Here is a 25508-nt window from a genome sequence, read left to right as displayed (position 1 = left end):
TACTCGGCTTTAAATGCATGCCTATGTTATGGCTCACCCGCTAATTTCATTTAAATACAATTAAATTCCATAGACAAGGCTCTCGTCTGGTTTATATCAACCCATTTTGCGTTCGTCAGATATACTATTAGTGCTTTCCGAGAAATATTTTCCAATACCGAAATTTCGGTATTTTGAAATTTGCTCGGTACGGTAAATCGTTATTGACATAATACCGATACCGAACGGTATATACGGTATACCGCCCAGCTCTATAGCAAACCCATCAATTGTTTTGTTTCTTCATCCCAAACAGTGTCCCGTGACTGGTATATTAATTCCTGTGGTATATGCTGTCCTGTCTTTGGGAAAGTGTATGTATAATAGATTTCTTTCTTCTAATAAAAAAATGTAACATTTTTCCTTTGCAGGGCTCACCCTGTACATTGCCATATTAGCAAATTTCTACTTTTTACACAAAATGGCTATACAAATTTGACTTTGGCTAATGAAATATTCCTTAATCTAACCACATTTTAATGATTTTCAAGGAAATACTGTACATTTCTGAAAATTGGTTAAACCAAAATTTATTCCAGTGTGAGTCCTGCTTTGATGATGTTTCAGAATTATCAAATGTTTGACATCCAAGCCTCCAAAAATTGAAAATCTGCATAAACCAATTATGTGTAAAATAAAAACATTCAAGTAACCCAATTGATTTTTGCGTTGCCCATCGTGTCAAACATATGTTAAATACCTACATATACACCTGATGTCATGGCAACATCAAACATCTTTCTCCCCCTCAGTTATCCCTCCCTCCCCCCCCTCCTCTCACTCCACCAGGGCCCGGTTGTTCTAGTCTAATATTTTCCTTTTAATTATTAGTGCACTAATACAAACTTTCAATTTGATTACATATGTTTATCTTTGATTGTTCTAAATCATGTTTCAACATTATGTTTTCAATTATTATTTCTATTCATTTAGTTCTTGGTTTGGAAAATTTCTGTTAACCACTGGTTAAGCTACCAAACGTTGAACAACTGGTCCCAGGTATCAGCCACATTGTAAAGATACCAAATAGCCAGTTTAAAACTCAATTAAACTTATCAATACTGTATGATCAATTTTCTTTACCCTAACTCTAAACGTAACCCATTTTCTTTCTGGGCCCGTGCTTATAAAACTTAAAGTCTAGACTTTAATAAAGTCCAGACTTTAACGTAATGCTATTAGAACGGCGTTGTCACGATGTTAAAGTGTGTACTTTATTAGAGTCTAGACTTTAATATTTATAAGCACGGGGCCTGGAGGAGGGCCCCCCCCCCCATACCCCCCATACCCCCTGTTTCAAACTGCGGTTGCATTCATTTCCATGGCACCATACCCAAAAATGTATTTCTGGCAGAAACACTGCACATATTAAAGACCCTAAATAGCCGTAGTTTAAAAATGTTCACATGTTGCGTTAACAAACATTCTTTTCCTTTGTGTTTCAGGACAAAAACCCGTTCAGCGACATATCTGAAGAACACTTGAACCAGCTGGCGGACGCCCTTTCTACGGAGGATGTTACTAACCTGTTGCAGACAGACTTCGGAACTCTCGACTCCAGTCTCGCTTCGCCGAACGTCGACACCAGCACGTCGCTCACAAGCAAGAGTCGTGATTCGCTGAACTCCGACGATTCGTTGAAATTAGATTTGTTTGAAGCAGAACCGGCCCTTTTTGATGAGGCAGCAGCACATAAAATAATCCAGGTACGATTAGAAAGTAATGACGATAGCTCGTACAGTTTTGTTACAGCATTTTGTAATGACAGTGGCTGCTTATCTTTTTGTATTCAGTATGTCAAAGGGCGAGACGTAGCTCAGTGGTAAAGCACTCGCTTGATGCACGGTCGGTTAAGGATTGATCTCCCTCCAGCCAATGCACCATGACTGGTATATCAAAGGCCATGGTATGTGATATCCTGTCTATGGGATGATGCATATAAAAGATCCCTTGCTGCTAATCGATAAGAGTACTCCATGAAGTGATGACAGAAGGTTTCCTCCCTCAATATCTGTGTAGTCCTCAGCCATATGTCCGACACCGTAAATAAAGTGTGTTGAGTGCGTCGTTAAATAAACCATTTCCTTTCCTACAGTATGCCAAACACTGGTAAATCAGACAGTGGTTGCTTATCTTTTTGTATTCAGTATGCCAAACACTGGTAAATCAGACAGTGGTTGCTTATCTTTTTGTATTCAGTATGCCAAACATTGGTAAATCAGACAGTGGTTGCTTATCTTTTTGTATTCAGTATGCCAAACATTGGCAAATCAGACAGTGGTTGCTTATCTTTTTGTATTCAGTATGCCAAACATTGGCAAATCAGACAGTGGTTGCTTATCTTTTTGTATTCAGTATGCCAAACATTGGCAAATCAGACAGTGGTTGCTTATCTTTTTGTATTCAGTATGCCAAACATTGGCAAATCAGACAGTGGTTGCTTATCTTTTTGTATTCAGTATGCCAAACACTGGTAAATTAGACTGGTTGCTTATCTTTTTGTATTCAGTATGCCAAACACTGGTAAATCAGACAGTGGTTGCTTATCTTTTTGTATTCAGTATGCCAAACATTGGTAAATCAGACAGTGGTTGCTTATCTTTTTGTATTCAGTATGCCAAACACTGGTAAATTAGACTGGTTGCTTATCTTTTTGTATTCAGTATGCCAAACACTGGTAAATTAGACTGGTTGCTTATCTTTTTGTATTCAGTATGCCAAACACTGGCAAATCAGACAGTGGTTGCTTATCTTTTTGTATTCAGTATGCCAAACATTGGTAAATCAGACAGTGGTTGCTTATCTTTTTGTATTCAGGATGCCAAACACTGGCAAATCAGACAGTGGTTGCTTATCTTTTTGTATTCAGTATGCCAAACACTGGCAAATCAGACAGTGGTTGCTTATCTTTTTGTATTCAGTATGCCAAACATTGGCAAATCAGACAGTGGTTGCTTATCTTTTTGTATTCAGTATGCCAAACATTGGCAAATCAGACAGTGGTTGCTTATCTTTTTGTATTCAGTATGCCAAACATTGGCAAATCAGACAGTGGTTGCTTATCTTTTTGTATTCAGTATGCCAAACATTGGCAAATCAGACAGTGGTTGCTTATCTTTTTGTATTCAGTATGCCAAACACTGGTAAATCAGACAGTGGTTGCTTATCTTTTTGTATTCAGTATGCCAAACATTGGTAAATCAGACAGTGGTTGCTTATCTTTTTGTATTCAGTATGCCAAACACTGGTAAATTAGACTGGTTGCTTATCTTTTTGTATTCAGTATGCCAAACACTGGTAAATTAGACTGGTTGCTTATCTTTTTGTATTCAGTATGCCAAACACTGGTAAATCAGACAGTGGTTGCTTATCTTTTTGTATTCAGTATGCCAAACATTGGTAAATCAGACAGTGGTTGCTTATCTTTTTGTATTCAGTATGCCAAACACTGGTAAATCAGACAGTGGTTGCTTATCTTTTTGTATTCAGTATGCCAAACATTGGTAAATCAGACAGTGGTTGCTTATCTTTTTGTATTCAGTATGCCAAACATTGGTAAATCAGACAGTGGTTGCTTATCTTTTTGTATTCAGTATGCCAAACATTGGTAAATCAGACAGTGGTTGCTTATCTTTTTGTATTCAATATGCCAAATACCTTTGTAAATTTATACTGTTTATCTTTGTATATTATGAAATTTATGAAACTTGTTTGGGAATTGTTTTACACCCCTCGTGACACTCTTGCTCGTGCAATAATCGACATGTAACATTTTGTTCAGTATCGTGTTGCTATGCAAGTTTCAGAGATCACAACACAATTTTAAAACGTTAAACAGTAGAAATAAACAAAAACAAAGTTTTTTTCTTTTTATAGGTCCGAAAATGGCCATCTGCTGCCTTGTAGTTGCCATTGGCAGTTTTTGTTCAATCTGACTATGGCCAAACAAAATAAATTTCTGGTCTCTGGTCGGTCAATTTTGACCTCACGTATCAACATTAAAAAAATAATAATTGCAGTATGACCTCGATTTTTGTCGGGCTTTTCTTGTTAATGACTTAAACCCGCATTTGGAGCGAAAATGCCATTGTGCATGAACTAGCATGTGCATTCTGATTTCTATTTAAATATGCATCTTATTTCAGTATCAAATATACCCACCTTTTTAGTGCAATACATGCTTGCAAAAAAAGCTGTATCAATTCTGGAATTTTGGTCTGACCAGACCACAACGGTTTTTTTTTTTTTTTTTTTTTTTTTGGCCTATTATTAATATATATATATATATATATATTTTTTTTTCCCAGGATGGAGTACAAGAGCATGAACTTGCAGTGATGTCGGCCGCATTCAGTGACCACGCTTACGCGATCCCCGCTCATAACGACCCCAGTCTGGCCCCTGGCGACCCCAGTCTGATCGTGTCACCCTTACAGACGTACACCATGGCGGAATCTTGTCAAACGGAGGACGATATTGGCGAGGATGTAGCGGGTGAAGAAGAAGACGACCAGACGAAGAACAAAGGAAGACAAAGCGATGACAGCCCTACGAGTTGCCCGAAACGGTGAGCAGTAACTGACCACCCTACAAACTCAGTTTTTGTTTCCTCATCAGTGGCCCATTTGATTATTTCTCGTTCTAGCCAGTGCACCATGACTGGTGTATCAAAGGCTGTGATATGTGCTATACTGTCTGTGGGATGGTACATATAAAAGATCCCTTGCTACTAATGGAAAAATGTAGCAAGTTTCCTCTCTGACTGTGTCAAAATTACTCTATTTTTGACATACAAAAGCCGATTATTGATAAATCAACGTGATCTGATAGTGTCGTTAAACAAAACAAACTTTCTTTCGGTACATAATCAAAACAAGGAAATTGTGAACACTTCCCCACCCCACCCACACCCCATCTGTACTGTTTATGATTACTTGTAACGGAAAGCAGTATTATATCTATTGGAAGGCCCCCAAAAAACGATAACCCTACTGAATACAGAATTATTTATAAAATTTGGAGACTAACTCTTTTTTTTTCACATCCATTTATATAGTGATATTTTTCACCTTCACTGAAAATTTTAGGCTAAATATTGTTAAAACAGCAACAAGTTCAAAATTGTAAGTAAAACAAAATGCAATGCCAAAAAGTGGTGTAATAAGTGCAATTCATGAACATATCCCCTCTGGCTCAGCTTAAAATTACCTGAAATGGTAAGTGGTAATCAACTGCCACCCTTAGGATAAAACACAGGCCTCAAACTTAACGACAGCATTGCCTTAGTTGCAGTATGAATGGCCGTCAGTCAGGAGCTTCACTGATGGGAGTTTTTTGCAGATGGATAGAAATTATTTGCTATCGCTTGAAGGAACTAATTAAAAAAAATTTTTTGGCAAAAGTTATCAATTAAAATTGCCGTAATCAGGCTCACAATTGCCATTGGTGAGCCTGTTGCGAAAACATTTAGAAATTGCCATGAGTAACAAATTCTTAACCTTTAGACTACTGGATTAATTTTTGACAAAAACTACGTGTGGGTAGTACAAGTTTATAATTTTTACTCGCATATATTCACTTAAATAATTTATAAATACATAAAATAAAGTTCATAGTTGAATCAGTAAGTATTATTTTCGTGGGTTTTTATACTTTTTATGATATTTTATATCAGTTAATGTTTACTAAAATTAGGCCAAAAAAAAAATAATCCGCATTTACTTAACAGTATTTGTGGCCAGCTGTCCAGTATTTATGTCTATTATTCCCGATAACTGTTTTTTTGACCAGAATTAAAAAAACAAAAAACGAACTACAATTCATATCCCAATAATTGGTGATTTTCGTTGTTGGTAAAACGATCAAATTTATTATTAAATTAGCTGTCACAATCAGCTATCAATCTCTGAAAATTATCGCGACGTGCCGCCATTGTTGTCAAGCGAAAATACTTGCCGGAAACCACATTTTGAACTCAAAATTACAAGCCATTTTCAAAACACAAAAAAACACCTAAAGATACAGAAAGCTGAGTTGTTTTCTGTTTCCTGTTATACAAGTCTTTCTGGTGAGTGTCGTGTGCAAAACAACAGGAAATATGAATTGGGGAATGCACTATATACAGTGTACAGTATGTCGACTGTGAGTTCTAAAACACTTAACTGATTCCATCCCACCTGATTGAAAGTGAACCAAAAACCGGAAACCAGTAACCAAATCTATCCCCCATAAGGGTTTCTGTCAGAAAGAAATGGAATGGAGTTTTTAGCCTGCAGATTATTCTCCATTACAGTAATGATGTCTTTAATTCATTAATTTTGTATAAAAGTCAGCTCAAAAAAATCTGTAAAATAACATTTTTGGGGGGATGGCATTTTACTCTCTAGCCAAAATGATGACATTCCATATCCCCCTCCTCCTCCCAAAGATGCACAAACACACACACACACTGTTTCTAAATAGTTACATATTAAATAAATATTGTAGATCTCGGCTTTAAAATTAATGTAAATATACTTGATTCTTTTTTCTATCTTTGCAGACGTTCGGTTCGAATCAGTGACCAGGAGCAGAAAGACTTGGCAGAGAAGATCCGGCAGGAAAACCGGCAGAAGGAGAAAGAAGCCAAAGAAGCAATGTTGGCGAAAAAAGATGACTTGGATGTTAAGAAAAAGGTTGGTGTTGTAAATTAGAAACTATAATGTACGGATTTAGCTCAATCGTTTTTGGTGCTCGCTTGAGGTGCTTGCATCGCAGGATCGAGCCACCTCGGTGGATGCATTCAATTGATTGTGGTTTTTTTACATTGCAACCATACCTCTTGAATTTTTATATTGCTGTTGTCTATCACTTCATGTTTGCATTTGCCGTGGTAAAGTGCTTACTTTTTGCGTGGTCGGTTTGGGATTGATCCCTGTCAGTGGGCCCATTGGGCTATTTCTCGCTCCAGCCAGTGCACCACGACTGGTATATCAAAGGCCGTGGTATGTGTTATTCTGTCTATGTGATGGTGCATATAAAAGATCCCTTGCTGCTAATCGAAAAGAGTAGCCCATGAAGTGGCGACAGCGGGTTTCCTCTTTATATCTGTGTGGTCTTTAACCATATGTCTGACGCCATATAACCGTAATTAAAATGTGTTGAGTGTGTCGTTAAATAAAACATTTCCTTCCTATGATGTAAGGAGGGGTAGAATTTAGCTCAGTCGATTTTAATGCTTGTTTGAGGTGCTTGCATCGCAGAATCGAACCACTTCGGTGGATCCATTAAACTGATTGTTTTGTTTTTTTACGTTGCAACCATACCTCTTGAATTTTTATATTGCTGTTCTCTATCAGTTCATCTTTGCGTTTGCTGTAGTTAGAGGGGTGGGATGTAGCCCAGTGGTAAAGTGCTCACTTGATGCACAGTTGGTCTGGGATTGATCCCCGTCGGTGGGCCGATTGGGATATTTCTTGTTCCAGCCAGTGAACCAAGACTGGTATATCAAAGGCCGTGTTATGTGCTATCTTGTCTGTGGGATAGTGCATATAAAATATCCCTTGCTACTAATGGAAAAACATAGTGGGTTTCGTCTCTAAGACTATGTTAAAATTACCAAATGTCAAACATCCAGTAGCTGATGATTAATAAATCAATGTGCTCAATTGATGTTGTGAAACAAAAGAAACTTGTTACCATAGTTTGACACCCAATAGCCGATGTATTTTTCGTGCTGGGGTGTCATTAAACATTCATTCATTCATTCTTTGTTTCTTTCCAACCAGTGCAGCACAGCTGATCTAGGGCTGGGGTATGTGCGACGCAAGCACCTCAGGCGAGCACTCAACCAACTGAGCTAAATCTTGCCCCCCTGTTTCAGATCAAATTAAAAAATGTTATGGCAATATTCCTATTTTTTTCAAAATTTATGGCCCTTAATTTTTTTAGATACGAAAATTTGTTTGGCCCAGTAAGGAACATGTATTGCTTTAGTGGTAGTCTCAGAATGCTTATTTAGTTTTAATTATGGTTAAATATACGGTCAAACATATATTTAAGAACCACACCGATAATGATAGAGGAACCCACAGCCGCCATGCTCATTGGTAAAGCTCTAACTGATGCAGTCGGTCTAGTATTGATTCCTGTAGCCAGTTAGGCTATTTCTTGTTTCAGCCAGTTCTCCACATCTGGTGTAACAAAGTATGTACTGTCCTTTCTGTGCAGTGTTGCATATAAGAGATACCTTGCTGCTAATTGCTTATGCGCAGTCGGTCTTAGATCGATCCCTGTCGGTGGGCTTATTGGGATATTTCTCATCCTAGCCAGTGCACAATGACTGGTATATCAAAGGTCGTGGTATGTGCTATACTGTCTGTGGTATGGTGCATATAAAAGATCCTTGCTACTAATTGAAAAAAATGTGGGTTTCCTCTCTGACTGTGTCAAAATGACCATATGTTTGACATCCAATACCCGATTATTAGTAAATCAATGTGCTGTAGTGGTATCGTTAAACAAAGCAATCTTTCTTTCTATACATAATCAAAACAAGGAAATCTTGAATACTTTGTGTGTCTGTGATACTAAAGTTGTTTAACGACACAACTGGAGCACATTGATTAATTAATCATTTGGCTATTGGATGTCAAACATTTGATAATTCTGATTTGCAGTTATCAGAGGAAACCTGCTACATTTTTCCTAATACAGAAAGGGATCTTTTATATGTACTTTCCCACAGACCCGACACCTTATAACCGTAAATAAAATGTGTTGAATGCATCGTTAAATAAAACAGTTCCTTCCTTCCTTTTGCCACAGACATGAAAGCACATACCACAGCCTTTGACCAATTGTGGTGTACTTGTTAGAATGAGAAAAAACCCCCAATCTGTTAAATGGATCCACTGAGGTGGTTCGATCCTGCGATGCAAGCACCTCAGGCAAGCACACTGATTGAGGTAAATCCCTTCCTATGTGATACTAATATTTTTCTTTGTTATTTTCAGACAGATGAAACTGAGGAGGATGGAAGTGAGTCGTGCAGTGATACACAAAAGTCAAAACGAGGTCGGAAACTTAAGCCAACGGCAAAGGCACAGCTTTTTCGACAAAGTCGCGCAGCAGCACGGGGTAGAAAAACGGACGACAGTACCGACGAACAGACTCCGAAAGGCAAAAAGGGGAGAGGTAAGAAGGCGAAAGAAGAAAGCACCGAAGAAAGTGGTACCGCCAGTGACAGTCCCCAAAAGGTTCCGAAGGGGAAAGATACCGATAATGATGTTGAAGATGGAAAGAAGGCGAAAGAGAAGGAAGAAAGTAGTGGAGAAGAGGAAGAAGCGAAGCCGAAAGGAGGCCGAGCGCGGAATGTAGAGAAGAAAGGACAGAAAGTTGAAGAGACGGAAGACACGGATTCGGAAAAGAAAACGCCTCCCAAGAGGGGAAGAGGTCGACCAGCAAAGAAAGCAAAAAACAAAGAAGACGATGTGAATGACGTACAAGGAGAAGTTCCGAAGCGAAAAGGTCGTCCGCCTGGTAGAAAAAAGAAACAGCAAGCGGCGACGAAAGAAGAGGATGTGAGTAGCGGGGATGACGAACCACTGGAGGCGGTGAAAGGAAAACTAAAGAAGGAAGACGAAGAGGGCGGTGCTTCTTGTAATGAGGAGGAAACTAGTAAAAGAAAGAAAGGGAAAAAATCTCCCAGAGTTACGAAGAAAGGGAAAAAAGCCAAGGGGCAAGAGAGTGCGGAAGAAAGCGAAGAAGACACACCGAAGAAAGGGAAGAAGAAAGGAAAAGGGAAGAAAGTAAAAGTAGAAGAAAGTGGGACGGAAGGAGAAGTGGAAGAAGAGTCTCCCAAGAAAGGAAAGAAGAGTAAAGCTGGTCAGAAGGTCAAGGAAGGTGAAAACTCTGGTGAGGAAGAGCAGGAGGAGGATGCGATTAAAAAGAAGAAAGGGAAACCGAAAAGTGAATTGACGAAAGAAAAAAAAGATGGAGAGGCTTCAAATACAGAGAAACCAAAGCCAAAGGGTAAGAAGAAAAAACTTGATGAAGTTTCACCAAAAAGGATTGCCAAGAAAGATGACGATGCGACTGCTACTACTCCAAAGACGAAGAAAGCGGGCGAGAAAGTGAAGAAAGAGAAGAATGTTGAGGGTGAAGAGAGCGAAGAAGACATTCCTCTACAAAATCTGAAGGCTGGTCGCGGAAAACCCAAGGTGAGTGTGTTATAGTGTGAAATATTGCCCATATGGTTACAACTATCTTGGTACTTATTAAAGTTATACGCCCTACTTGGCGTAACACACCAAGTCAGGCATAACATCTTTACAAAATCTGAAGGCTGGTCGCGGAAAACCCAAGGTGAGTGTGTTATAGTGTGAAATATTGCCCATATGGTTACAACTATCTTGGTACTTATTGAAGTTATACGCCCTACATGGCGTAACACACCAAGTCAGACATAACATCTTTACAAAATCTGAAGGCTGGTCGCGGAAAACCCAAGGCAGGGCTTCTAGAATTTTTACAAAATCCACTAGCCATGGAATCAGTGATTTAAAAAATTTACTAGCCATGATCAAAAATTCACTAGCCCTACTTTACTTAAGTTAATACAATTTTACTAAATAATAGTTACTGTAATAATCAGATATGTCAACTAAAGAGGGAGATAGAGCTTAAAAACACTAAGATTGGGGGTTTGGAGTGGGGGAAGGATATACATATTTACAAAATAGACTTAACTGCAACATTTGACAAATGTTTTTTCACTAGCCATCGGGCATGGCAATAGTAATTATTTACTAGCCCAACATTGAAATTCACTAGCCATGGGAGTGGGGCTACCATAATCTAGGAGCCCTGCAAGGTGAGTGTGTTAAAGTGTGAAATATTACCCATATGATTACAAATATCTTGGTACTTATTAAAGTTATACGCCCTACTTGGCATAACACGCCAAGTCAGACATAACATCTTGACGTCATCGGGGCAGGACGTAGCCAAGTGGTACAGCACCCGCCAGATGCGTGGTTGGTCTATGGTCAGTCCCCCTCACTGGACCCATTGGGCTATTTCTCGTTTTAGCCAGTGCTCCACAACTGGTGAAACCAAGGCCATGGTATGTACTATCCTGTCTGTGGGATGGTGCATATAAAAGATGTTTTGCTGCTAATCGAAAAGATCCACTGGCCCTATGGCAAATAAAAAAAATCTAAATTCTAGAACCCCTGCTATTTCCATCTGTTGTCATGTTTCATGTCCCCAGGGTGTAACAAATGTTTTGATGTACTTGGTCGTTATTTCCAGGAGAAAGGCGATGAAGATAAACACCAAAAAAAACTCAATGACGATGATATGGACTTTGGTGCTGAGTTCCGATATCCGTCTAAACAACCCGACCCCTCTCACAAGCATCGGCGGAAATCGCACCGTAGTTTGGATGCAGACTTCATCGACCCGTCAATGACGGAACTTTTTAAACCGGATATCAAGGATGAAAAATCAACTCCAGTTGAGGCCTCACCTTCCGGAGATGTTAAAGTGGAAAATGTTGAGATGTCGGAGAAAATATCCGAAATAAACAAAGAAAGTGAAGAAGGTAAAGCTACGGAAGTTTCTAAATTAGATGTTAATGTGCAAGTTGATGATTCTGGTGAAGGGATGGAGAAGAAACTTGTAGATCGACAGAGTGAGTTGGATGAAAGTGTCAAACAGGAACATACGGTTGGGAATACGCCATCAAGAAAACTTTCTAGTGATAGCCATGATAGTAAACATTCTGGCCACAAACAAGACCGGAAAGGTTCTGTCGACAGCAGACACGAAAGAACAAGTTCGGTTGACAGCAAACATGAAAGAAAGCATTCAACGGAAAAACATGAGAGGAAGCAATCGACGGAAAAACACGAGAGGAAACATTCGACGGAAAAACATGAGAGAAAGCATTCGATGGATAAACTCGAAGGGAAGCATTCAACAGGAAAACATTCAACAGATAAGCACGATAGAAAGCATTCCACAGAAAAATCAGAGAGGAAGAATTCGATAGACAAACATGATCGAAAACATTCAACTGAAAGTGAAAACAGGACTTCGACTGAGAATCTTAAAAGAAGGCATTCGTCGGACCGGCACGACAAGAAGCATTCAAAGGAGAAAGGTGATAGAAAACATTCGATCGAGCAGCAAGATTCTCACAACAAAGAGGAGTCGAAGAAGAATTCTGAACAGAGGAAAACAAGAGGGAAGAAACTCAAACACCGTAAGAGTGAGAAGGAGGGAAAAGAGGAGGAAGAACAAGGATCTGGTAAGATATTTAAGGATTGTTTGCCATTTCTTTTACGTTCATCGGGGTATGAACAAACAAAAATCATCCACAAACTGTGTGAATCGGCGAAGCCTTTCTCACATAAGTTTGCAGATGATTTATTTTGTTCATACCCCAATGAACTTAAAAGAAATAGCAGACAATACTTCTTATTAAATTTGAATCATCCTTCAAAGTAACTTGTTAAAAATAACACTAAAACTTCATACTTTATTTTGAATAATCTTTGCTCAATAAGACAATTTGCCCATATCAAATGACGTCATCAGATATGACCAACCCATACGTTCATTGAGAAATGAGTAAACTCCTGTTGCTACATCTAGACCATTGGGATGATGTTATATTGTAATGAATACATGTAAAGGAAATTTAATTGTATTTTAATGTTTTTAACGGTTTGTATGTTTTGTTTAATGACACCATTCCACAGACTAAATAGCATATGCCACAGCCTTTGTTATACCAGTTGTGGTGCACTAGTTGAAACGAGAAGTAGCCTAATGGGCCCACTGATAGGGATAGATCCTAGATCGACTGCGCATCAAGTGAAAACTTTACTACAGGGCTATGTCCCACGCTCTTTGCGGAGGAAGGACAAAACCCTGCTAAATTTGCAGTCTGTTATATTTTCAAAACCAATTAACTTCGTTAACCTTGATGATTGTATTTTCAGAACCAATTAACATCATTAACCTTGATGATTATATTTTCGGAACCAATTAACTTCATTAACCTTGATGATTGTATTTTCAGAACCAGTTAACGTCATTAACCTTGATGATTGTATTTTCAGATGAGAGTGGGGAGTTGAGTTTTGAGGATGATGAAAACGACTCTGATTGGGAGCCGAAGAACGACCCAGACACGATGTACTGCATCTGCCGTAAACCTCACAACAGTCGGTATGGTGGAGTTAGAATGTTTTTTTACACACTTGGCCATGATCTTTTATATTTGCATACAAAGAAAGAAAGAAATGTTTTATTTAACAACACACTCAACACATTTTATTTACGGTTGTATGGCGTCAGACATAATGGTAAAGGACCACACGGATATTGAGAGAGGAAACCCGCTTTCGCCACTTCATGGGCTACTCTTTTCGATTAGCAGCAAGGGATCTTTTATATTTTTGTTTAATTTGGCTTACAGATTACTAAATTCACCGACGCTGCTACATGTTTTTGAATGTCAATCATTAGATGATTTTTTTATTTGGCTATGTTAGATTACTAAATTCACCAACACTGCTACATGTTTTTGGATGTCAATCATTAGATGATTTTTTAATTTGGCTATGTTAGACTACTAAATTCACCAACACTGCTACATGTTTTTGGATGTCAATCATTAGATGATTTTTTTATTTGGCTATGTTAGATTACTAAATTCACTGACACTGCTACATGTTTTTGAATGTCAGTCATTACATGATTTTTAATTTGGATATGTTAGATTACTAAATTCACCGACACTGCTACATGTTTTTGAATGTCAATCATTAGATGATTTTTTTATTTGGCTATGTTAGATTACTAAATTCACCGACATTGCTACATGTTTTTGAATGTCAATCATTAGATGATTTTTTTTATTTCATTTGATTGAATCGGTAGGTTTATGATCTGCTGCGACAACTGTGAAGAATGGTACCACGGTAGTTGTGTTGGCATATCTAAGAATCGCGGCAAGGAAATGGAGAAGAACAATGAGGAGTATATCTGCCCTGTGTGTACCAAGACGTTGAAGGTGAACTTAATTTGTGTTCACGTTCAAGACAGTGGGTTCGAATCTTGCCAGGGTCAAGCTAACATTTTTATGTCGCTAATCTTTGTGCAGAGTTAAAAGATTTTTTCGATTTATTCATAATTCTCAATTTTTATTTGTCTCTACAGTGTTTCAGCGTTTTCTGTTGTTTATGACATGATTTGGCCTACATTGTACCCCTATTGGATATCTATGACTTTGTGTTCTCATTCAAGACAGTGGGTTCAAATCTTGCCAGGGGCAAGCTAACATTTTTATGTTGCTAATCTTTTTGCAGAGTTAAAAGATTTCTGAATTTATTTATAATTCTGGATTTTGAATTGTCTATAGTGTTTCTGGTGTTTTCACTGTTTGTCCAAAAAAATTCATGTTCTCCGTACTAAACTTATGATCTAGTTTTGGCTGATGCTTTCCATACATTCTGAATGGGAACCACTACTTTAGATAAGTGTTCCGGACTTTTAATTGTCTGTACTCTTATTTCTGGGTTTTCTGCCATTTGTCCAAAATAAAAATAAAAATTGGATTTAAAAAGACATACTCATGTACTTTAAATTATTATTATTATTATTTTTATTTTTTTTGTTAACAGGGCATACTCTACTGCCATTTGTTTCAAGACTGGCTTCCGATGTATTTTTCATGCTAGGGTGTTGGTAAACATCTATTCTATTCTATTCTATTCTATTCTATTCTATTCCAGCCTGGATCCACGCAGACCAGTGAAGCCGAGTCGACTAAAACTCCAACAAAGACTGTAGAACCGGTCAAACCTGAGGTGAAGGTCACTCCTGGGTCAGTCTCCAAGGTGTCGAGCACAACTGCGACCCCCACCAAGGAAGGTCAGTTGTTGGGCGAGATCAAGAAACGCAGTGCTAAGGAAACAGAAGAGAAGAAGAAACAAGGGTTTAAGGCTTTCCGGGTAAGACCATTTTTGTTTCTTGCTCATCTGGGCTCATGCTCATAAAACTTTTAGAGTCCAGACTCAATCTCTAATGACATCACACACATACAATTTGTATGGCGTTGTCACTATCAACTAATAATTAACAACTTCCCCACTGTCCTGGACAGATGGCCCAGATAGCTGAGGTGTGTGCCCAGGACAATGTGTTTGAACCGTAATTGGATATAATCACGAAAATAAGTTAAAATGAATGAATGAATACTTGACACAGTGGTACTAGATAAAATAAAATTGCATACCGTATATTTTGGCCCTGGTGAAACTAATTTTGTTTACAACAAACACTCATTTATCACCAATGTCAGGTCTTGTGGTATTATCTGCTCTATCAAAAGTTGGGTGCACCTCAAACTTTGACCGAGCCAAAATGCATTTCGTTGAGTACTACCTAAAGGTATAGAGGTTAAGTATTTATAAGAAGAGAAATGCTCAAACGATTTTCTTCAAATGGTTGTGTTTTGAATTTATTTTAGAATATGGAAGACCGTCTGCTGAAGGTTCAACAGGTCTGTATTCGAAAAGACTGCAGTAAAGACGTATGCCCGGGAACTATCTACTGCAGCGACGACTGCATATCCCAGCATGCATTGCACTCGCTGAAACTCATCAAGCAAGACAGGGAACTCATTGCTGTCAGCAAGGTAGGCTGCTGTGTCACTTGTAGTGAAAGGAAAGGAATGATCGTTTTAACGACAACTTAGACAATTATGTGTCTCACATATGATTATTTCTACATTTGAATGATAGTAAAAAAAGAACAGAAAAGGAAAGGAATGTTTGTTTTTGACATCTCGTCACATTTTAAACACTAGCTATTTGGAGTCTAATGCTGTATCCTAACTGAACGCGAGCGATTATTTTAGAAATCATTGATTTCAATCGCCGTATCCAAGCCGTATGCATGTGACGCGACAGATTTATCCGTGTGGTTAGGATACGGCGATTGAAATCAACGATTTCTAAAATAATAGCTCGCATTGCTTGGGTCCAGTTAGGGTACGGCTTTACTGGTTATTTTTACACTTGAATAAAAGTGGGTTTTTTAAAATAGAAAGGAAAGGAATGTTTGTTTTTAACATCTCCGCACATTTTAAACTTAAACAATTTGGTGTATAGCGTGGTTATTTTCAGAATGGAAAGGAATGTTTAACTACATCTTAACACATTTTAAACACCAGCTACATGTAGGTAGTGTTTATTTGTGGATATTTCAGCACTTGGTTTTCAGAAAAAAGGAAAGAAATGTTTGTTCATTGATACCTCAACACATTTTAAACTTACTATTTGGTGTGTATCATATGGTTACTTTGACTCTTGGTCCACTGATTTAGAGAAAAGGAAAGGAATGTTTGTTTCACAACACCTCAGCACATTTTAAACTACATGTTTTTGGTGTCTCAATAATTATTTCAACACTTGGTCCACAGAATTAAAAGAGGAAAGGAAAGGAAAAGAATGTTAAACAACACCTCAGCACATTTTAAACTACGGCTAGTTGGTGTTTTAAAATATTATATTATATTAAAAAGCTGTGCAAATTAAGTTTAGAAAATGAAGAGGTTTTAAATTTAAGATTCTACTTTTTACAACTTATTACCAGTCTTATCTATTTCTTTCTAAGCAAACACAATTTGATCAGTACGATTATTCAGTGTTCGAAATAAGCACTTGTCCATTTGTCCCGACAAGTGAAAATCTATTCGGACAAGCAAAATGTGCCTCGGTGGTCGTCCAGTGGACAAGTAAAAAATTTCAGTGCAGTTTCATTTTGAGCAATGACAATAATTATCCAGGTACTTGAATACAACAATTCATTTATTTGGACAAGTGAACATATTGGCGGACAAACAGATTTCTAGATGTATTTGTCCGGTGGACTAGTATTGTAGGAAAAATTTTTGCTTATTTCTATCATTGTTATTTGGTTTATTAGTTTCGGACAATTTTAAGTCGTAGGAATTTGATTGATTTTGAGAATTGCACTGCTGATCTATTTCATTCTGCTTGTGTACAGGGCCTGGATCCGGACACGTTGAAGGGTCCTATCAAGCTGCACGTGTTGGAGAGGAAGTCTGGCCGCATTTTGTCGGGAAGTGACGGGCCGACAGAGGCGACACTTGAGTCCTGGCTCAAGGAACACCCGACCTTTCAGGTCATCAGGCCAAAGGTCAAAACAAAGCTACCAAGTCCGTACCTGCTTAAGCTACGTAAGTATATTTGAAGTTGCCTTTGGTATTATTTACGACATCAACTTTTGTGTTACAGTTTCGTATTTAGATCCATTTCTCACAAAGTCCTAACTCACTGAAACTTGGTTTATAGTTGCACCTATGCATGTTCATTACAGTGCACCAAAAAGGTTTGTTAAACAAGACGTTTAATTTTGCAAAATTCATGTGTTTTTTTAATAGAAGTTTATTAGATAAAATTTCGATCAGTTCATGGTTGAAAAGACAAGAATGTGACATGTAATATTAATAATGTTACTGTGTAACTAAAGTACTGTCGAAAATAGAATAAAAATGGTTTTCGTCGATTATTTCTTACATATTAAACGGACGAGTAAATATTTTGTAAATATCTATTTAATGATACTATACCTAATTCAGTATTTACTTGTTTGGGCTCTCATTGAGGTACAAGGTGGTGTTTACTCTTGAAATTAAAATAAAGATGTCAGTAAACAGGTGATTTGTGTACTTTATTGGAACAGACTATAACAAATTTTGATCAACATGTGTCAATTTCATTGCTGTTGCAATATGGCATTGTGAGGTAGGATTTCTGATGACGGTTTATCCCTATCCCTCTCCAAAACTAAATATTTATCCATTTATAAGTAGCTTTTGAGCAAAACAGTCAGGAACCATTCTGAGTCTGATCTATTATACCGGTATTAAAGGTGCCATCTAAAAGTTGCATAATGATAGCTATTGCAAATAATTGGTTTTTTTTAAATTTTGCTTTAACATTTAATGACTACACTGTATGCCCATAAATGATAATAAAAAATAACTTTATCTACTATTAAAAATACACTTTTATTGAATAATCTTTATCACTTGTAAACAGATGTTCACATATAGCTATGATATTGCAAAATTGTGTAAATTTCTAATGTACTTATATTGAATTTATATTCACTAAATATGCTGGTCATAATTAATAATTTATGCTGCAATTCAAAATAATCAGTTAACTTGCAGTTTTAAATTAAAATCTTTTAAGGGTAAATGAAATTGACAAATATCAATGAAAATTTATTATAGTCTGTTCCAATAAAGGTCACTGACATCTTATTTTAATTTGAAGAGTAAACACCACCTTGTACATCAATGAGAGCAAAAACAAGTAAATGTTAAATTACATGTAGGTAGAGTATCATTAAATACATATTTACAAAATATTTACGTGTCAGTTTAATATGAAAGAAATAATTGACGAAAATCATTTTTATTCTGTTTCCGACACTACTATAGAAATATATATTATAATTATACTCGACAGTAAAAGAAACATAAATATTAACTTAGTTTTCCTTAATTTATATTAATTATTCTGTTTCAATCCCATTAGTTTTTGTGTGTATTAACATTATTAGTCTTTTGAAAATTTTAGGCCCATTTTGATTTTCTGTTTTTCAAATAATTGTATCATAAAACAAATATGGTATATGTTATATAAAAAATATCGCACTTCTTTTGTTGTTGTGTATACTTTATGAGCTCCGTGTTAAGTTATTCCTTTGTCTTTTTATTTGCCCAACTTTGACGTGTTATTGCACATTAAAGGAAATCCTTGTCAGGGCCATATAGTTTATCAGTTCATATATTCTTTAATTTCTTAATACATTAACAAAAATATATTATGTAATTTATTTTGTAAAATTTGTTCTCTTGTAGAGAAAGAAAGGAAAGAAAGAGAGAGGCAGAAAGAGGAGCTAAGAAGGAAGGAAAAGGAGAAAGAGAGAGAGAGACTGCGAAGAAAGAAAGAATGGGAGAAGGAAAAGGAGAGAGAGAGAGCAGAGAAGTTGAGGAGGGAGTCCGAACAGAAGAATAAAGCTGCTGAAGGCCCTGATCCAATCAGACTGAATGTTAGAAAATCTCTCAGGGATGCCTTAGCCAATCGGTATGTCTCTTGTATTTTTATAATTTTGCTAACTACTAGATTATAAAGCTGTGATCCAATCAGATTGAATGTTAGAAAATCTCTCAGGGATGCCTTAGCCAATCGGTATGTCTCTTGTATTTTAAATGTTTTATTTAACTACTAGATTACAAGGCCCTGATCCAATCAGACTGAGTGTAAGAAAATCTCTCACAGGGCAGTCTTAAGAATAATTTTTGCAATGCCTGGAGATATCAAGGTGAAATTTTGTATATAGCTTTATCACTTGTATAAAGCTTTACAGATCAAGTTAAAGTTTAGTGGTGATTTACCCACTTTTAAGAGTTATGGCCCTTGAATTTAGGAGATACAAAAAATTGGTAGGCCCGGTCAGGAGAGATGTATTGCTTTAGCAGCACTCTCAGAATGCTTAGTTTTATTTCAGAACAAAAGATGCTGATGACATGATGTATTCGACCAATGAGATCAAAGCATTGGCTCTGAAGATCGAAGACTCTTTGTTCAATTACTTTGAAGACACGGGTCACAAATACAAGAATAAATACCGCACCCTTGTCTTCAACATCAGAGACCCCAAGAACAAGGTAAACAATAAAACAGTTACCAGGGTAACCATTTTTTGGTAGTAAAATTACCAAATGTTTGACATCCAATAGCCGATGATTAATAAATCAGTGTGCTCCAGTGGTGTCATTAAAACAAACTTCTGTGTACAACAGTAAAAAAACCTATAACCATTGCATAAATTAATAAACAATGCAATTTTTTTTATTATTATTGTCTCGCCTAAAGTAAAAGGACAAGATATAGGTATTACTTTTCTAGCGGTTGAGACAGCGTCAACCTTTGTGTTAAAAGTTTTGCATTTAAATCCATTTCTCACAAAATGTTAGCCCTAGCTCTGTGAAATTGGTTTATAGATGCACCTATGGATGTTCATCACTGTAACCGGCCTCGGTGGCGTGGTAGGCCATCGATCTACAGGCTGGTAGGTACTGGGTTCAGATCCCAGTTGAGGCATGGGATTTTTAATCCAGATACCGACTCCAAACTCTGAGTGAGTGCTCCGCAAGGCTCAATGGGTAGGTGTAAACCACTTGCACTGACCAGTGATCCATAACTGGTTCAACAAAGGCCATGGTTTGTGCTATCCTGCCTGTGGGAAGCGCAAATAAAAGATCCCTTGCTGCTAATCGGAAGAGTAGCCTATGTAGTGGTGACAGCGGGTTTCCTCTCAAAATCTGTGTGGTCCTTAACCATATGTCTGACGCCATATAACCGTAAATAAAATGTGTTGAGTGCGTCGTTAAATAAAACATTTCTTTCTTTCTTTCATCACTGTCCATCGAAAACGTTTATGGTAGGTGGGATTCTTGTTATAATTACAAACAAAGTAACTAAGAATATTCACAATACACAATATTCTTTCATCCATATGATCCATCTTCTACAATGCTGTCAATTGCTGCATTTTATAATGAATAATATTAATGTTTTAGTGATGTCATCCAGCCACAATCGGATAGAACACTTGTTCCCTTAAAGGCAAATCATTTTATTTGTTGAATCTGTGCATAAAAAGCTATTTCTCACTCTAGCCAGTGCACCACGACTAGTATACAGTATGCACTATCCTGTCTGTGGGATGTTGCATATTAAAAGATTACTTGCTACTATGGAAAAATGTAGTGGGTTTCTGCTCTAAGACTATATGTCAGAAGTACTAAATGTTTGACATCCAATAGCAGATGATGAATAAATCAATGTGATGTTGTGAAACAAAACAAACATTTTACCACAGTTTGACACCCAATAGCCAGGGTTTCTGCCAGAGGGTAAAACGGGTATGGCGCCATACCTTAACCTGTATATAAAAATTAATAACTGTATTTTTGTGTTTATGTTTAGGGTTTGTTCCGGAAGATTCTCACGGGTCAGATCAAACCTTCCAAGTTGATTCACATGACTCACGATGATCTTGCCTCGAAGGAGTTGGCACAGTGGAGAGAGAAGGAAACTAAACATGTGAGTGTGTTAAACAAAGTGTGTCACAATCAGTTTGAGCAATAATTTCTGTCTGTCTGCCTTTGATGGGTCGTGTTATGATAAATGTATCTGTCCATACGTCTGTCTGTGAATTTTCTTGACCAGGGCATATCTTCTTTATCAATGCATTTAGGATCATCAAACCTTGCATGCAAGTACAACTTAGGATGGCAGTGTGTTGCGTGTCTTGAACTAGGTCCCCGCGACGTGCACATCAAAGGAAATCCTTGTTCGATCGATATCTTCCTTATCAATTCATAAAAAATCATCAAACTTTGAATGCAAGTACAACTTGGGAAAGTGGTGTGTCGCGTTCCATAACTAGGTCACTGTGACCTACTTTTCATGAATTACTGCCGCAAAAGAATTACTTGTCAGGACCATATCTTATAGGATCATCAAACCTTCAAGGTAAGTACAACTTGAAATGGCGATGGACGCATACAATAACTAGGTCACTGCGACCTACTTTTCACCCATTACTGCATATTAAAGGAAATCCAGATTTGAACCACATTTTCCATATCAGTTCATCAAACTTTGAATGTAAGTACAACTTGGGATGGTACTGTGTTCGTACCATAATTAGGTGATTGCGACCTACTTTACACAATACTGCACATTAACATTTAGACTACTGGATTAATTTTTGACAAAAACCATGTTGAATAGGTACAAGTTTATAATTTTTACTCACATATATTCACTTAAATAATTTATAAATGCATAAAATAAAGTTCATACTTCAATCGGTAAGTATTATTTTCATGGGTTTTTATAATTTTTATATTTTAGATCAATTAATGTTGAGCAAAATTAGGCAAAAAATCGAAAAAGTCGCGTTTACTTCCCGGCATTTGTGGCCAGCTGTCCAGTATTTATGTCTATTATTCCCAATAACTGGTTTTCTGACCAGAATTTTAAAAAAGAACTACGATTCATATCCCAATGTTTGGTGATTTTCGTTGTTGGTAAAACGATCATATTTATTATCAAATTAGCTGTCACAATCAGCTATCAATCCCTGAAAATGACCGTGATGTGCAGCAATTGTTGTCAAGCGAAAATACTTGCCAAAAACTTACAAGCTATTTAAAAAAACAAAACAAAAACACCTAAAGATACAGGAAGCTGATTTGACTTCTGTTTCCTGTTATAAAAGTCTTTGCTGTGAGTGTCGTGTGCAAAATGGTGGGAAATATGAATTGGGAATGCACTGTATACAATGTACAGTATATCGACTGGCTTGGCATTGGGCGAGATAACTCGCCTGCAGAAGTCGGAGGGTTAAAAGAAATTGTTGGAACCATATTTATAATCATACAGGATCATTAAACCTTGCAACTTGGGAATGGTGCTGTGTCACATACCATAACTAGGTCACAATGACCTACTTTACATGAATTACTACACATTTAAAGGATATTTGATTTTTGTTATTCTTCCACTATTTTTCAGACCCTTGAGTTGATTGAGACGGCTGAGAAGAAAGCGCAGAAGGAGCCGGTTCACATCCGGAAGAAAACTCACAAAGGAGAAGTGGAGCTGCAGGACGAGGATCTGAGCACACTGGCCGAGGTAATTACAGTTTGTTTTTGTTTAACAACACCACTAGAGCACATTAATTTATTAACAATCTGCTATTGGATGTCAAACATTTGGTAATTATGACTGGTAGTCGTCAGAAGAAACTTGCGAGATTTTTCATTTTTGAGACAGTCGCAAAGAGAAAACCCGCTACATTTTTTTCATTAGTAACAAGGGATCTTTTATATGCACCATCCCACAGACAAGATAGCACACACCACATTCTTTGGTATACCAGTCGTGGTGCACTGGTTGGAGCAGAGTTAATTGCTGATTAGTGGTAAAAAAATGTTATGACTGTTAGGTTTGGGGTTTAGACTCCCCAAGTATTTAATGGACATTTGTGTAGTATTCAGGGAACATTTTAGCAATAGTTCTTGTAAATTAAACCGGCCTCGGTGGTGTCGTGGTTAGGCCATAGGTCTACAGACTGGTAGGTACTGGGTTCGGATCCCAGTCGAGGCATGGGATTTTTAATCCAGATACCGACTCCAAATCCTGCGTGAGTGCTCCGCAAGGCTTAGTGGGTAGGTGTAAACCACTTGCACCGACCAGTGATCCATAACTGGTTCAACAAAGGCCATGGTTTGTGCTATCCTGCCTGTGAGAAGCGCAAATAAAAGATCTCTTGCTACCTGTCGTAAAAGAGTAGCCTATGTGGCGACAGCGGGTTTCCTCAAAAAAAACTGTCAGAATGACCATATGTTTGACGTTAAAGTTTTGTTTTGTTTAACAACACCACTAGGGCACATTGATTTATTAATCATCGGCTATTGAATGTCAAACATTTTCTTACAGTTTGTTTTGTTTAACGACACCACTAGAGCATATTGATTTATTAATCATTAGCTATTGGATGTCAAACATATGGTAATTTTTGAGACAGTCGCAAAGAGAAACCCACTAATTTTTTTCATTACTAGCAAGGGATCTTTTATATGCACATCCCACAAACAAGACAGCACATACCACGGCCTTTGATATACCACTTGTGGTGCACTGGTAGGAGCAGAGATAAAAAAATTTTTATTACTGTTAGGTTTGGGGTTTAGACTCCCCAAGTTTAATGGACATTTGTGTAGTATTCAGGGAACATTTTAGCAATAGTTCTTGTAAATTAAAATTGATCAACTACTGATTTTTGATGTTTTAAAATTGTGAAGCGATCTCTGAAACTTGCGCCGCAGTACTGAATAAACTGTTCCCTGGTAATCTCTGTACAGATGGTATTTGTTTCAGACTCAGATCGGGGGTGGGACGTAGCCCAGTGGTAAAGCACTCACTTGATGCACGGTCGGTTTGGGATCAATCCCCCTTGGTGGGCCCATTGGGCTATTTCTCGTTCCAGCGAGTGTACCACGACTGGTATATCAAAGGCCTTGGTATGTACTACCCTGTCTGTGGGATTGTGCATATAAAAGATCCCTTGCTGCCAATCGAAAAGAATAGCCCATGAAGTGGCTACAGCGGGTTTCCTCTCTGTGTGGTCCTTAACCATATGTCTGATGCCATATAAACCATAAATAAAATGTGTTGACTGCGTCGTTAAATAAAACATTTCCTTCTTCTTCTTCTACAGACTCAGTTCGATGACAAGCCGTCGGTTCCGAATTCGACTGACGATGCGAAGAAGGACGACGGTGAAACCGATGACGCGGGGTCAGAGGTCATCGCTGACACAACCGACCAGCACCGCGCCCACCTGTTTGACCTTAACTGTAAGATCTGCACAGGCAAGCAGGCCCCCACGACCCCTGACACAGAGGTCAAGAAGGTCACGGTTGAACACAAGGTCAAGGTAAGATTTCTTCTTAATACAGTGAAACCTGTCTGAACCAAACCCTGAAGAAACCTGAATCCTGTCAATACCAGCCAAGCTTCATGATCCCAAATTCTAAAAATCGACCCTATAAACACCGGATCCTGTCTAAATTGGATAAATATTAGGTCCCCGCTGTGATCCGGTTTAAACCGGTTTCACTGTATATTAAAGCAAACTGGGCTAAATAATTGGTTTATAAAGAAAGAAATGTTTTATTTAACGACGCACTCAACACATTTTATTTACGGTTATATGGTTAAGGACCATACAGATTTTGAGAGGAAACCCGCTGTCACCACTACATGGGCTACTCTTTCTGATTAGCAGCAAGGGATCTTTTATTTGCGCTTTCCCACAGGCAGGATAGCACAAACCATGGCCTTTGTTGAACCAGTTATGGATCACTGGTCGGTGCAAGTGGTTTACACCTACCCATTGAGCCTTGCGGAGCACTCACTCAGGGTTTGGAGTCGGTATCTGGATTAAAAATCCCATGCCTCGACTGGGATCCGAACCCAGTACCTACCAGCCTGTAGACCGATGACCTACCACGACGCCACCAAGGCCAGTCATTCATTGGTTTATAGAGTGAAAGACCTAGTTTTTAAACACTGACATATTTTTCACAGTTACAGTTGTTTTTTTGACAATTGAAATTAGTCATTAATTATATTTTATTCTTTAAATTATCCATTTTCATACATCCCAACATGTTTTGGGTCATCCTGGTGTTTCTAATACCACAAAATTGTATTTTTCATAATTATAAAAATGTGTACCTTTGAGAAGCAATGGTTATTGACACGAGCTTTATTTCAACCCAAAAATTCACCAGC

The 25508-nt window shown here is 37.7% G+C and overlaps 1 protein-coding gene across 1 annotated transcript in view; it reads left to right on the top strand.

Moving 5' to 3' along the window:
• Positions 1-25508, top strand: part of LOC121377737 — a 51291-nt gene that overhangs the window by 8603 nt on the left and 17180 nt on the right. The window contains exons 3-17 of the mRNA XM_041505821.1: positions 1485-1745; positions 4347-4606; positions 6581-6713; positions 9033-10238; positions 11332-12331; positions 13149-13257; positions 13972-14104; positions 14826-15044; positions 15563-15730; positions 17104-17296; positions 18992-19217; positions 19642-19801; positions 21126-21242; positions 22722-22841; positions 24430-24648. Coding sequence (XP_041361755.1) covers positions 1485-1745; positions 4347-4606; positions 6581-6713; positions 9033-10238; positions 11332-12331; positions 13149-13257; positions 13972-14104; positions 14826-15044; positions 15563-15730; positions 17104-17296; positions 18992-19217; positions 19642-19801; positions 21126-21242; positions 22722-22841; positions 24430-24648 — 4524 coding nt within the window. The remainder of the gene's footprint in view (positions 1-1484; positions 1746-4346; positions 4607-6580; positions 6714-9032; positions 10239-11331; positions 12332-13148; positions 13258-13971; positions 14105-14825; positions 15045-15562; positions 15731-17103; positions 17297-18991; positions 19218-19641; positions 19802-21125; positions 21243-22721; positions 22842-24429; positions 24649-25508) is intronic.

The sequence above is a fragment of the Gigantopelta aegis genome, chromosome 7 (assembly GCF_016097555.1).
Source record: "Gigantopelta aegis isolate Gae_Host chromosome 7, Gae_host_genome, whole genome shotgun sequence".
Lineage (NCBI taxonomy): Eukaryota > Metazoa > Mollusca > Gastropoda > Neomphalida > Peltospiridae > Gigantopelta > Gigantopelta aegis.
This window is presented reverse-complemented; position numbering and strand designations above follow the sequence as displayed.